This window comes from Mastigoproctus giganteus, chromosome 10 (assembly GCF_048544385.1).
Source record: "Mastigoproctus giganteus isolate SK-2022 chromosome 10, ASM4854438v1, whole genome shotgun sequence".
Classification (NCBI taxonomy): domain Eukaryota; kingdom Metazoa; phylum Arthropoda; class Arachnida; order Uropygi; family Thelyphonidae; genus Mastigoproctus; species Mastigoproctus giganteus.
The window spans coordinates 195,047,447-195,062,632 of NC_143584.1; the positions used below are offsets into that span (position 1 = coordinate 195,047,447).

The 15,186-nt window shown below is 39.5% G+C and overlaps 1 protein-coding gene across 2 annotated transcripts in view; it reads right to left on the reverse strand.

The window, feature by feature from the left end:
• Nucleotides 1–2,363: 2,363 nt before the first annotated feature.
• The window catches only part of LOC150079698 (uncharacterized), a 65,270-nt gene continuing 52,447 nt past the window's right edge, over nt 2,364–15,186 (reverse strand). The window contains exons 3-6 of one of the 2 annotated variants that reach the window (XM_090383620.1): nt 12,531–12,652; nt 9,939–10,850; nt 3,317–4,360; nt 2,364–3,283 (exon numbers count right to left, since the gene is read on the reverse strand). In XM_090383620.1, the coding sequence (XP_090239746.1) occupies nt 2,972–3,283; nt 3,317–4,360; nt 9,939–10,850; nt 12,531–12,652 (2,390 nt within the window). In that variant the 3' untranslated portion in view covers nt 2,364–2,971. Of the gene's footprint in view, nt 4,361–9,938; nt 10,851–12,530; nt 12,653–15,186 lie in introns of both variants that reach the window. The other variant, XM_090383619.1, reaches the window with a different exon arrangement.

The following is a 15,186-nucleotide window of genomic DNA, read 5'->3' on the forward strand; positions in this document are numbered from 1 at the left end:
AATAACGCAGAACAGGTCGGTGCCATCGACCAGTGTCTAACTCCCCTACATCAATAGCTTTTGACAAGTGCATGGGAACAAATGCTTCTGTTGCGGTGATGTGGATCAATTTCCAAAGAAGCTTTTAGTTGGGGGGTTTAATCTCCTCCCCCCTCCCCCACTTCTGGTGCCTAATCGATTGCCGTTACCGATATTATTGATCTGTAGACAAAAACATTCGATGATAACATCGGATTAGTTCAAGCTGACAATTCACAAGCACATCTTTGGGGGTGTATCGCCAAGGAGGGTCCCTGTACATGAAACATGGATCAGTAGGACCGAAAATTGTGCCACGTATATTTTTTATGGATGAGTATATAACAGTGACTATAGTGTGTTATGTGGGAGTAGAGTTTTTATTTTTATGTATAGTAGTTCCCAAAAATTGTTTCCCCTGTACAGCACCGAATCTTTGATCATATTTCCAATTCAGATTTGATTGAAGAAAGATTTCTTTTCGAACCTAATGCTTTTCCGCTTAACATTCTAGGCATCTGTCGTTTGGCAAATACTCACAAACCTAAGTTAATTACAGCACTGCTTGTGCTTGGTACTTATTAAAGCCATTACAGGATAAAAGCGAAGAAAGAAGGAAAGACAAGATAGAATGAAACTTAGAAGAGAAGGCTAGATAGAATGAAAGCAAAGAAAGAAAGGCAAGACAGAATGAAAGGGAAGCAAGGATGAAAGGTGAAAGTAAAAGTGGGAAAGAGAGAATTAAAGCGAAGAAAGAGAAGGAAGAAAAACAAGGAAGGAAAGAGAGAAAAAGGAAAAATGAAAGAAAGAGGGGAAAAACGATAATGCAAGAAGGCGTGAAGGAAAGAGCAGGAAGAATAAAGAAAGAAAAAACGGACAGAAAGAAATATAGACCAAAAGATAGGAAAAAAGAAGAAAGAAAGAAAAGCAATATAGAAGGAAGAAAGAAAGGAGGAAAGCAAAGAAAGAAAGAAAGAAAGAAAGACATAATGAATGAATGAATGAAAAGAAAAAAAGAAGGAAAGCAAAGAAAGAATGAACGCATGAGATGGAAGAAAGAAGGAAACATCAAAAGCAAAGAAAGAAAACTGAACGAAGAATGAAGGAAAGATGAAAGAGGAAAGAAGAACGGTGGAAGGAAAGAATGGTGTGACAGAAAGAAGGAAAGATAAGACAGAATGAAATGAAGAAGGAAAGGCTAGATAAAATGAAAGCGAAGAGAGAAAGGAAAGATAAAATGAAAGGGAAGCAAGGATGAAAGGCATAAGAGAATGAAATGATGAACAGAAGAAAGGATGACTAAAAAGGAAATACAAAACAGAAAGCCGAGGAAGCAATGAGAGAAAGGGAGAAATACAAGAGAGAAAGGAAGAAATACAAGAGAGAAATCAAGAGCAAGAAAGACAATGAAGGAAGGCAAGAACGAAAGGCAAGAACGAAAGGCAAAAGTAAAAGGTAGGAAAGAGAGAATTAAAGCAAAGAAAGAGAAGAAATAAAAATATGGAAAGGGGGGAAAGAGGAAAGGAAGGGAAAAGGAGAGAAAGAAAAATGAAAGAAAGAGAGAACAAACGGTAATGAAGAAGGGCAAGGGGGTGAAAGAAAGACTAGAAAGAAAAAAGAACGAAAAAAATGTAGACCAAAAGATAGGAAAAAGGAAGAAAGAAAGACAAAAATATAGGTAAGAGAAAGAAAGACAAAAATATAGTCAAGGGAAAGAAAGAAAATGAATAAAGAAAGTAAAGGCAAAAGAGAATAAAAGTGTACGAAGAGAAGGAAAGAAAGAAATAAGAAGAAATGGAAAAAGGAAAAGCGAGAGAGTGAAGGTGAAGAAAGAAGGAAAGAAAACAGAACCGAAAGAAAAACAGGGTAAACAAAAAGAAACGTAAAGAAAGAAAGAAAGAAAGGAAACTGAAGGAACGAAAAGCAGCAAAATAAAGAAAGGAAGCAAGAACGAGAAAGACTAAGGCAAAAGACAAAGAAAGAAAGACACACAGCCCTATCCATGTTCACTTCATACCTCTAGCAGAACTGCGATTTACGAAACTAACCCTGCATCCCTTTGTTAAATTATACTCTCGAAACAAGTGAATTTCAGCAAGTAGTTCAGTCAGCGCCCCCAACCTTCTATTCTCGAATTAATCCACTCAAACTTCCCAACTTTCGTTTCCTTTAAGAAAAAGTTAATTTAAGAAAAAAAAAAAAAAAAACTTTTGCTTAAATCAAAATGATGCTGGCAAATCTCGGGTGAAGAAGCAGCGAGTGAGGATTGGTTTTTGTTTAAGGACAAAGAGTTTTGAAATTGAAATAAAAGAAGACACTTGCTGGGGAACATCTCATAACCGACATTTTTATTTGTGTAGTGACGTACATGAGATATTGACAGCTGAACATTCCATCTTCAAAGCCACAACGATCGAAAATAAATAAGCAATTTGCTAGCGAGTCCTGCCATGGCCAATCCTTCGATATAAAATTAGATCTCTGAGTTATTGTTGTTAGGAGACAGAACGAAAAGAGCAGACAGACAGATTAGATAGAGAGAGAGAGAGAGAGAGAGAGAGAGAGAGAGAGAGGAAAAATAAATAAGAACGGATATAAAAAGAAGTCAATATGAATAAGATGGAACTGAAAACAAATGGCATTGATTGGTGCATCACGTGGTGTGTTACGTGAAGGGATGGCAGTATCATTTATTTCGGTAACTCCTGTACACAGTAACAAAAGGCTGGCGGTTTCGCGAAGTAACTGAAAAGTTCAGAGGGCCCGAGTTGTCCAAAAAACAAACGAAAGCAATATGGCGGATCTGTCACAAGAAAAACACGAACACAATACGCACAGGTATACGTACACGCACACACGCACACACAGCAGTCTGTTTTTGTTCCCTGGTGGTGGTGGTGGTGGTGGTGGTGGTGGAGGATTGGTTTCTCTTGAGGAATGCACGCGTGTCTTATCATAAATGAGTTTCCTTCTTGAATGGCATCCCTCCCGACTTCAAGGATTCTTCGTACTGGTTGATGTGTTTCGCCCTCAGATGGCCGCTGGATACGCTGGTGGTCGAGATGGCCGAGTTGACGCTCTGTTTGATTGGACTCCCCTTGATCGGAGGGGTGTGCTGCCCACCTTTATAGTTCGGGTTGGTCACGATTCCATTTCGGCGAAGTCTCGGTTCGGCGGGTCGCGGGATTTGATTGATTGGTACCGAATCCGTGTTCAACTTTCTCTGAGACTCGACCGGAGCTGCCAGAAAGGGGAAGATAGTCATCTGGGTTACCCCTCGTGACTGCGAAGTCCTGACGCTGTTAATGGACTCGTGAGCAACTGGCTGTATCACAATGGGCACGTGAGTGGAATAGGGGGCGACGGTGGCGCTGCCTAGCGGACTGTTGAGCTGCACGGGAGAAACTCTCTGACCGTCGCTTAGAGGAGACTGCGGTGGACTGGGAATGGGGCTGTGGGGTTCGCTGAGTGGAGACAGCAACCGGCTGATGCGATTGCGATTGCGGGTACACTGCTGCAGCTGCTGAGTAAAGGTCATCGGGGTGCTCGTCGGAGGTACGGCAGCGCCATTGGGCGCCTGTCGGGAATTGGACTTGTTGGTTGAGTTGGTTCGGTTGCTCGATGACTTGGAAGAAGATTGGTTCGATATGAATGACCTCCGCTTGTCGACCGTCGACTCGGGAGACTCCAACGGAGAATTCACTATCCCCGGCTGACACAAGATGGCGCTACAGGGCTTCGTCTCGGCAGTGGACGCAGAGGTCAGTGAGGTCGTGCTGATGCTGCCGGAGAAGTTGCGGTGACCGGTCTCGCTGAGGTGGATCATGTACTCCTCGAGCAACTTAATGACCTGTGTGTGACCTCCCTTGGTGGCGACTCGCAGCGGATTTCTCCCGAATTGGTCGGCGTGGTTCGGATCTGCACCATACTCCAGCAGGACTCGCACCACTTCCACGTGACCTTCCTGCGCGGCGATGCACAAGGCGGTGGCTCCCTGGTTGCAGGAGTGGTCCACAGCGGCGTTCCTCTCGAGCAGCAGGCGAACAATGGCCACGTGACCCTGCCAAGCCGCTGACTGAAGAGCTGTCCGCTGATCGTTGTCGACAGCGTTCACGTTGGCGGAGTGATTGAGAACCAACTCGACCATGTCATAATGGCCTTGCCATGCCGACACATGTAGAGGCGAGCGTCCTTCTGCGTCCGTGGCTTCCACGTTGGCTGCGTTTGACAGCAAGAAGTCCGCCATCTCCAACCGATTCTCCAGTGCCAAAAGGTAGAGGGTGGAACGACCATCGGCGTCCTTGTAATTCAAGTCGGCCCCGTTCTTCAACAGTAGCTGGACCTTCGAAAAGAAAAAGTAAAATTAATATTTGATGAAGGCAGGTTGTCATGACAATGGTGTGGTTAACAACGTACACATTGTTACCAAATGTATTGGGAGAATGCCCATTCCATGATTTGGTTTGGAGAAAAATTGATTGATTGGCTAGCCAGAATCCAATTTCCAGTTGGGTACTGGCTGCAAAGATGGTTGAGAGCAAGATGCACGACCTTAAGACAGAAGACCTTTAATACAGTATTAGAAGAAGTCCCTATTACCGTATTAAAATCTGACATCGTTATTGTCTTTCTTCTTAATGTTCCAATACTTTTGGTAAGACAGTGTACTTAGGATTAACCACACAGCATCAATTCACTACTACTAAGAAACATTCGAACGACCAATTCAGTGTAAAATAAAAATAATTATTTTCGTATAATTAATGACGTACGGTTGATGCCCTTCCCACAATTCCTCAGTGTTCCTCAACATCTTCGTTTCAGCTTCCTTCAATCACATTACAGCGGGGTTAATTTATAACCATAGTTCCAGTCTGCGCAAGCGCAGGAATCAGAAGAGATTTTCCTTTTATTTCCATCAGAACTACCTCGCCTAAGAATAAACATGGCATCGTGGAAGAAGTCCAAGAAAGAGAAAAAGAAGGAAAAAAAGCACGAACACCCTGAGACACCAACAGATCATAAAGTCCTCCACATTTGTGTTAACTTCTTGAAATTGCTTCAGGGAATTGAGACCAGGCGCAAGTAGTAGCTAATTAAGAAAGTTTGCACGACTTAGAACATCACATGTGTGTGTCCGTTTCCGGCAGTGTGTTCAGTGGTGCGTAACTGTGGCACCAACAAACAGCACCTTGGGGGCAAAGATGACGTTCCAGTCGCCAAGTGTTCCTCCTTAAACAGATTAGCGTTGGCCCTTGCGAGATTAACCGCGATATAATTATTTCTAATAAATTCATTCGCCTTGATGAAAAATCAACTGTCTACGCCAGAAAGGGGAGACTTGAATGATGATGGGACAATCCTTTAGTGTCAACTCGAGTCATTTGTCACGCGCACAGATGGAAACGAGAATAAGGAGATATTTGTGGAATTCTCAAATCTGGAGAGATAAAACAAGATCAGAGAATTATATTGTTTCTCATTAGTCGATGGCATTTATAATTTTTGATATTATTTTTGTTTAAAAGACATTTTTATAATTGGGTAAATCCGTGCGCCATCTATCGCCTGCCTGGTGAACTACACGAAAACATATTTCAGACTTCTTTTCTCTTATTTTGAAAATTGAAAAGATAACTATATATTAACATTTCTATTATTTACTATTATTATATATTTTAATTAGTATTAATAATAATATTATTAACGATAATATTAATTAATATTAATAATAATATTATTATTAACAATATTATTAATTAATTATTAACTGTTTAAACATATTAGCTTAGCTAAGACTGGGTGCCATCTACCGGCAGTTTCATGAACTGTACTAAAAGATAAAATTCAGTTTTTTTCCTTTTATTAAAAAAAACAAAACAAAAAAAATTTCTTTATAATTAGAATAGGTGTCTGTGCGTCACCTACCGGCAGTTTCATGAACTATATGAAAACATAAAATCCAAAGTTTTTTCCTCTTATTAAAAAAAAAAAAAAACATTTATTTATAATTAGAATAGGTGTGTGCGCCACCTACCGGAACTTTCATGAACTACTTGAAAATTGTGTTTTTAACCCTTATTTTTTTTAAAGAAAATATAATTAGTTTAGGCAAGTCTGTGCGCCATCTACCGACAGTTTTGTCAACTATATCAAATAATAATCCGGATAGACCCATCAAAACAAAGCAGTCATTTACAATTAATTAAATTTTACTAAATATATAGTTAATGGCATGTAAATCAATTCTTTTACTGAGAATATTGAATTCTAATAAACCACATGACAGATGTCATTGTCCACATTTTTTTATCCAGCTTACACGTTTAATGGTTTTAACACTTGTCGGTAGATGCCGTTATCAATCATATTAAAAGACGTACTGATAATCCTAAATTACTTTGGGAGGCTGCAAAGTTACATGAACAACTTCCCCTGTATAACCGGCTTTCCCGGATAGCATTACGGCCCGCCAGTTCAGCTGACACTACCAAGATTAATCGATCCTAAGAAAGGTGACAAATTGTCTATCGAAGGCAACGCTGGGATATTAATTTATATGGAAATTTATAAATAAAAATCTTCGGACTTAGCTTGTCTAGTAGGAGAATTGATGACATAATGGATAATAAGTAGCTGGAAGTCTGTGATTGGAAACAAAGGAGAATTATTGATGATCCAATAAGACTCACTTTGATAAATATGTGACCTCCATCACCTCACAGTAAAGATATTAAACTTCAGTTGGTCAAATAATAATAATTCTCTTATTCTATTTTGTAGGACAGATGATAATAAGAAAATACTGTTATGAACACATTTAGGCTAATGGTAAACGTTGAATGACAGATGCAGATTTGATCGTAATATCACTCTATTTGGATGAAAAATAATAAACTGTTTGAGATTGCAGTGATAAAAGAATATCAATATCCTGTGCCACTCTTTAGACTAGATGATACACTGAAAAGAATCCTGTGCCACTCTTTAGACTAGATGATACACTGAAAAGAATCCTGTGCCACCTTTTAAGGCTAGTTGATACAATGAAAGATTTCTGTACCACTTATTTTGGTAGACGATACAATGAAAAGGATCTTGTGACACTTTTACAGGCAGTGAGAAAATGGTGGTGAAAAAGAATATTATTGACACTATCAAAGAAAAGCATTTAACATGGTATGGACATGTAAAACGGATGCAAGAAACCAGATATCCAAAGGCTATCCTGGAATGGATACCTTCTGGAAGAAGGAGAAGAGGAAGACCTAGGAGGACGTGGATGGATGGAGTACGGGAGTGCATGACAGCCCGAGGTTTAACCGACCAAAACACCTTCAACCGCACTTTATGGCGGGGAAAAATTCCTACCAAACAATAACTTGTAGGCTGAGGAAACCCATTGTAAATGGAAACGTTCCTCTTGAAGAAGAAGAAGAAGAATAAAACAAAGAAAGAATTCTCTGTTACTTTTGGGTAGATGATACAATGAAAAGAATCCTGTACACCACTTTTTAAGGCTAGTTGATACAATGAAATAATTCTGTACCACTTTTTTGGGTAGATGATACAATGAAAAGAATCCTGTGCCACAGTTTATACTGGAGGATAATACTGATAGAATTATATCCGTGTTTTTGGACCAAAGGAATAAACATATCAGCAGATTTCTACAAAGCGTTTAACTCCAGAGGATAGTATGGGAAGAGTTCTATGGTGTTATTTATTTTAAAGGATAATATTAATTATGTAGAACAGGCCTTGACGTTCTAGTAAGCTCTTAATATTTAATAAATCTGGAGATTAATATTCATAGAATTTGGCATCATCGTTTGGACAAAAGTTTTACAATTTGGAGGCTGAGGACAAATTTCATGAAATGCGCATTCATTCAAGATGGTTTATTTTAGTTCGATTTGTCATCAGCTCGTGAAATAGATACAGAAGAAACTTCAACTGGCAGATCACCAGTTCCAATTCTTGTTTTCACTGCGTGTAAGCATCCTGTCTTCACCGCGCTTACCAAAGGAAAAGAAAAAGATTTCTCTGCGGATGTATATTATAAAGTTATAAATCCTTCAAAGAAAGACGTTGATAATCATCACTAAACTGGAAAGGGGTGGATCGACCACTCCAGCAGACGATGATTTTCTCTATGTTCTTTTCGAAAGGGAGGTTGTCGGAATATAGATGAGGTCACCAATATTATGGTGGAAACGGAAAATAGGAGTATAAAGATGGCCCAAAATCGTGTAAACCAATTCATGTTTCCTAGAGGGACAGTGATGTAACAAAACCTAATTGATGGATTTCTTTTACACGACACTGGTTCAAAAGAATCCTTGTGTGTTGAATGGAAAGAATTTTATTATTTTCAAAGAAAAATTAATCAGGATCAATCAGGAAAATTAAATAAGGAATATTTTATGAAAATGAGAAATGTAGTTTAAAACTATCTAATGGAATCTCTAACAAAAGTAGTCGAAGATGGTATCAATGTTGTTTTACCAGATACGTATTCCTGGTGAGACTAAGTCATGATTCTAACAGTTGACAATAAATTCTGGAGTGAATATATGCGATGACGTTTGTTCTGGGTTTTAATAAGAATCCAGAGAGTTTAAGTATCAGAAGTTCGATGTATTGGGTAGGAAAAATGAAGACTTAAAAATAGGAAGGTTATTATGGAACCGCAGGACGAAAAGAGAAATTAATGGGAAAACATTAGGGATAAGACTATTAGGGAGTAAATGGATGTGGACAGTAGATTGAATTGTTGAGATATACCATTAAAAACTAATGGTTGGAGATAATTATGAAAGTATTTAGAATGATAATCATAACACAATGAATGAGTAGGTATAAATGGGAAATTTTCGGAGATTATGTGCCAATAAGAAAGGATGTCGAAACGTAATTAGGGAAAGAAGGAAATATTATTCTGAAATAATAAATTAAGGGAACACCGAGCAGTGATGTTAGGAAAAGACTGTTGAACTTGTTTGATGCAGTTGAAAATATACTACGAATCAGTCAAATACATACAGAAAATGAAAAATTTTATTGATATTTCCACGGTGATTCTTTCTGATAGCCAGATGGGCTGAAATTCTTATCCTCCAACATATATCGAAAAGTAAATGAAAACCATCTGCTTAGGATAAAGAAACTTTAATATCGAATCTGACTCCAGGGAGCATTTTCAACAATATTTGTGTATTTGCGATAATTTAATACTTTAGATAAATGAAATATTAAAGGAAAACAAAAATAATCAAGTTTTAGAATGGCAGAAGCAGCGAAATTTAAAAAAAGAAACCGTTAGGGACAACTGGAGTTGAGTTTGAGACTATAAGTGCTTGAAAGTGAAATTTCCACCCTTCAGGAAAGAACACCCACATCTACAACAGACACTCTGGAAAAACAGTGGTCACAATCACAGTGCTAACTGCTAAGGTAGATGGGTCAAATTGTCTTTGATGTTCGCCAAGAGAACTTAGTGCATGAGGCGTGAGTAATCTGTGTTTGTAAGTTCCTTGTCTGATTCAGGGTCACTTTGCTATTTTAAGGGATAAAAAACCAAGTTTCTGAGAGAGAAAAAAAATGTCCCTCGTTTAGCCCGACCACCTCGGCTAAGATGTGGAAAAAGCCCACAAAGAGTTCTTCCCATTAGAAGGGATTCGAACTCAATTCCACAAAATGTCAAAGGACAGCAAGTTATAACTACTGTGATAGTGACGACGACTAAAATAGTCAGCAAGGAATCAGCTGCCATTAGCGATTTTTAAAAAATTGCAGACAGTAAAAGCATTAGAAGAGAACAATTAGGGAGGGTGGGAATTGTGCATGAGTTGGAATTGTGGATATTCAAGGATTATTAAAGACAGCAACCGCTATATGGAGAAAGGGAGTTTACGTACCGCATCTTTATGTCCTTCCAGTGCAGCAATTCGAAGAGCCGTTTTTCCGTCATGCGCTTTAACGTCAATCATCGTCTGGTTGTGTTCCAGCAACTTCCCCAGCAGGGTGGTGTGTCCTTCTTGGGCGGCCAAGATCAGGGGAATCCTCCCATCGTTGTCCACTTCCGTGATTCTCGCTCCGGCTTCCAGAAGAAGTTCGCACGTCTCTTCATGACCTTCGTAGGCGGAGTAGTGAAGGGGCGTCCACCCTGCGTTGTCTCTGTGCATCTCGTCAAGCCCTCGGTCTAGTAACTGCCTCACCACGTCAGGATTTCCCTGGGCCGCTGCTATCGACAGCACAGTCCTGCCCTCGCCGTCGATCGTATCTATGGCAGCTCCCCAAAACAGTAGCAGGTTGACGACAGTGGGATGACCCATAGAGGCCGCAGCTACCAGAGGGGTCCTGCCGCTGTTGTCGGTGTGGTCCACGTCCGCATCGTTCTCCAACAGCAGCTCGCAGACTTCGCTGTGCCCTTCGAAGGCAGCCACCAACAAGGGGGTCATTCCGTCTTTGTCTCGGTGGTCCACTTCCGCATCGCGTTCCAGTAGCAGGCTAACCACCCCCGAGTGACCTTCGGATGCCGGGACGCATAGCGAGGCCACAGACAGAGCCGTCCTTCCGTCATGATCTTCGTGGTTGACCTCTGCACCATGGTCCAGAAGATGCTGCACGATCTCCTTGTGACCCATGTATGCCGCAGCGATCAAAGCAGTCCTTCCCTCGTTGTCCACCTCATTCACGCATGCGCTATGATCCAACAATTTCATAACGATATCCTCGTGACCACCCCACGCTGCCGCTCGAAGTGCTGTTCGATTGTCGGAATCTGCCAGATCCACTTGGGCTCCATGTTCTAGCAATGCGTTCACAACCTATGGATTGAGAAAAAGATTTAGTGTCTCTATCCTCAGGATACGAGGGATGGTCAAAAAATTCTGAGAACGGAGTATTCAAAATGTATTAAGAAATTACATAATCAGTTAGTTTGATAGTAAACATGAAAAAAAAAAAATTTGCGTCAGTATCTTATGCATTCTTTTAAAATTTTAAATTTTATATTGGTAGGTGGAAGAAGGAGGATGGATATCCTGAAAATCAAGCATTAAATTCAAGAAATTCAATCCAGAAAATCAAGATCAAGTAATAAAATTTTTGACCAAAGAGGACAGAAATGCTAAAGAAATCCATGAAAGAATGAGTTCAAAAGAGCATAGGAGTCAGCTGAGGCTGATCCAAGGTCTGGTCGGCCATCTACAACAATCAATTCTGAAATAACTGCCACCGTTGAAGGAAAATTTTGGAAAACAGAAGAACTGAAGAGTCTGAACTTGAAAAAGCACTTTAACGTTTCCCATGAAAGCATTTTAACAATAATACATGAACATTTAGGAATGCTCAGTGTTTAATGCAAGATGGGTTCCCAGAAATCTTTCCATTCGTGACAAACATCGGATGGTGGAGCTATCAAAAGAGACTTAAAATTAATTCTTACTAATCCAGACGAATTTTTTTATCTTGTTTGGTGACTTAGTAAAGAACCTTGGCTACATTTAATAATATTGTATCCATATTAGAAAGCATGTAGTGGAAGCACAGGGGATTTCCAACCCCCAAAAAGTTTCAAACCGAACCAACAGATGGAAAAGCATTGTCTTCGATTTTCTGGAATACAAAAGAATTGTTGTTAGTTGATTACCTTGCACATAAAACCACAATTACAGGGGAATATTGTGCCAGCTTTATGCGACAGTTAAAAGCAGCAATTAAAAAAAAAAAAGAGGTGGAAAGTTGGGTCATCAGGGTTCGTTTCTCCTCGACAATGCACCCGTGCTGAAAGCCCGGACAGGCTAATGTTCATGGATATGGATTTGAACAATTCAACAACCATCCGTACAGTTCAAATCTGGCACCAAGTGACTATTTCTTCAGACATCTCATCTCATCAGCGTGGAACTCAATTCAGAACTGATGAAGAGCTAAAAGCAGTTGTGAAATCCTGGTTTGATGATCAACCTGAAGAATTTTTTTTGAAAGATTAAACTCTGCTGATTACACACAATAAGCGTAGTGAATTTTGGTGTGAAAACATTGAAAAATAAAAGAAACAGAATTTTATACCTATGTCTTTTCTACTCCGTTTTCAGAACATCTTGACCACCCTTCGTACCTTTTTTAAAATACTTCTATATTCTTAAAAGACAACTATATAACGTCAACAAAGTTTCACCCACAATTTAGGGACAGAGCACCAATAATCAATGAATATTTGTTTGTTAAAATAAAAGATGATTAATGTGGATTAGTCTAAAGGCAAATGGCTGCTTTTATTCCTAACTTTTTTTTATTTACGTTGAGCTGAAATCCTAGCACCAAACTGTCGAAAAATTCAAAAACTGCATCAGTTTCAAAACATTCTAAATATTTAAAAATTGAGTTGCCCATAGAGGGCGCTTGAAGCGGATGATTACTTGAACTAAAACTTAAGTTTCCTTTGTCCCTTCGCCCTTGCAGAATTCCATTACTGTTTTGTTATATCTGCTTAATTCTCTTACCTCTGTATGTCCTGCCCATGACGAAGACCTTAATGGGGTCCACCCATCACTGTCCGCATGATCAGGATTGGCTCCTGCTCCCAGCAGTACTTCCACAATATTTGAATGACCTTGTCGGGCAGCTGAAAGAAGAAAACGTAATTACTACACAATCTGCCATCTGTTCACAGCTGTCTAATAAAATTTAGCCTAGTTTTATGGAAAATATTTAAGATTCCATGAGGATACGCTAGGGGGCGCTTCAAGATTTCTCCTAACATTATGCGAATGCGAGAATTGGTAAAAACAGCCTTTATACAAAGAGGAAATCAGAATCCGTTTTACGTTTGGAAACATGAAGCAGTTGACGCTGACTATTCGAGCAGACGATAGTCTGCTGGTCTTCGCTTTAAAGGTGTGTCGTTAGGTGTCGTACAAGCGACTTCCTGCATCGAAGCAAGGTTGAAATCTACTTTATTTCTAAGGCCAGTGTTTGTCTGTAAACAAAAAATGGTAAACAGGGACCCAGTTGTTCTATGTTGTGTTCAAACATGCTGGGCGGATCTCAAAGAAAAGGGAAAAAAGATTGTGGCACCCCAGACAGCAAGCACGCAGACGCCATACCAAGGTCGGTAAGTAAACAGATCAGCAAACAACCGCCAAACGACTGCTACAGAATGACTGAAAAATGACTGCACACTTTGCATCATTGAATTTGCTGTATTTCCTCATACTTATAAATAAACATGGAATATTTATCCTTGATAACTACATATAATGCCGACAGGTGGCGCCACTACAGTTCTCTAATGTCTTCAGAAATCATCGTGGTCCGGTTTTTCAACTGCGATGGCAAAAATTCCGGGATGAAAATCCAGACTATCACTAATCAACCGAATAACAAAATTAATTGCACATAATGCCAACAGGTGGCGCCACTACACCACACCTTGTGCTTCCAGAAAACCACCGTGGTCGAGTTAGCCAGCTTTGAAAGATGGCTTTTCTGCTGAAATGTGAAATTTTTGGGATGAAAAACCCAAAGATGTGAATTTTCCATCCCGCTAAACAAATAAACCAAATGATTTCAGATAACAAGGACTTTTCTTTCTTTCCGAACGACGCATGCGATACATAATTTTTTCTTTACAGTGTAGTAATAGATGAAAGCTATTTCCTTATTTAACATAAGTAGACCTATAAATGCCACAAGGTTATGTGGCATGCAAAAGTATTTTTGTATCCAACAAAGGATAATTATGTAGACTAAGGATTACCCAACCAAGAACCGAAATAATGTATCCAAGGTCGTAACGAAGGACGATTCTTTTGAATATGTCAGAAACACACACAAGTCGTTTGGTATTAACGTAACAGATGGGCAGTAATCGTTTGGTTTCCATCGTTGTCGATACAAGGTCCGGCTCCATCTAGGCGGCAAACATTTCCATTTATAATAGGTGTCCTTAATTAGCTCATTATACGCGTATGATGCAGAAGATAAAGACAGCAGCAGAAGACAGAAAACCACTTCATTTCCTGCACAACTTTTCAATCTGCTAAGAGCGCCATCTTTATCTTATGTAATTTTTAAAAAAAAGAAAAAAATTGGAGAGTTTAAGCCTAATGTGTAATAGTTTACTGTTATCTCTGATGGTTGTACGTTACCCTTTTCAGAGAGTCACGGAAAGGTCAAAAGGTCATGATACCCTGCGAGAGCGCACGCGGGCAAAGAGACCCCACTCTTTAATGCGTTGATGATTTCTGGCGTTGTATTTATTCGCAAGGAGCGTAAATGAATGTTCGCAGGCCACCCTATATCGATGTATTACTAGCATATAAATGGTGTTTCACCGATAGGGGGAGTCCGCTTTGATGACATTAATATTTATGCATTTGTGGGCCCCCACTGCGAGAAAGAGGATTTTAACTGGATTAATGAATGCACGTTTTATGTTAATTCTACTAAGGACATATTTAACGCCAATCCATGCTAATGAAGAGGACGTTGATGGACGAATTCTGTCAAATACAATTCCCCTTTTTTTTCTGGGGGGTGGGGGTTGGTGGTAACTCATCTTCTTTGCATATATCGCCTTTCTTCTGCTTCAGAATTCTATGGAAGAAAGTCCATGATTTATTTCGCAGTCTAAGTTAACAATGCTGTATAACTGACAAAACACGAGACTGATAGGTCCATAGAGACATGCGCAGTGAGTGACAGCTCGTGATTGGTTGCATACATTCTAGTCTGTTTTTACGTAAAAAGCGTGCAAAAGATGATTTTTCTGTCGATTCCACTCCCTCGTGATAATAGGACACAGTGGAATTCTGGGTATTTTATTATTATTTTTTTTATTGAAGTTGGTTGTCATGGTGATTTTGTTTTTGCTTTTTTTCTCTAATGATGACAGGTACAGAGTTCGCGGCCAAGGCAATGAGGCATTTCTTCCAGAAAGATTCAATCTTCATAGTTGGTTATCCAACTGTAGTGCGCATGCGTACTCTTTTCTTTTTCTTTTGGCACCGTATATATTAAAACAAAATCACTGAATGCACGTGAAGAGAATAAATACAATTCGTTTTTATTAGGTAACTTAATGGTACACGTGGCTACCAGATTGATTTGTTTACCACTGGTTCAAGTGGTACACACAGAAATGTGTGTGTTCTTCAA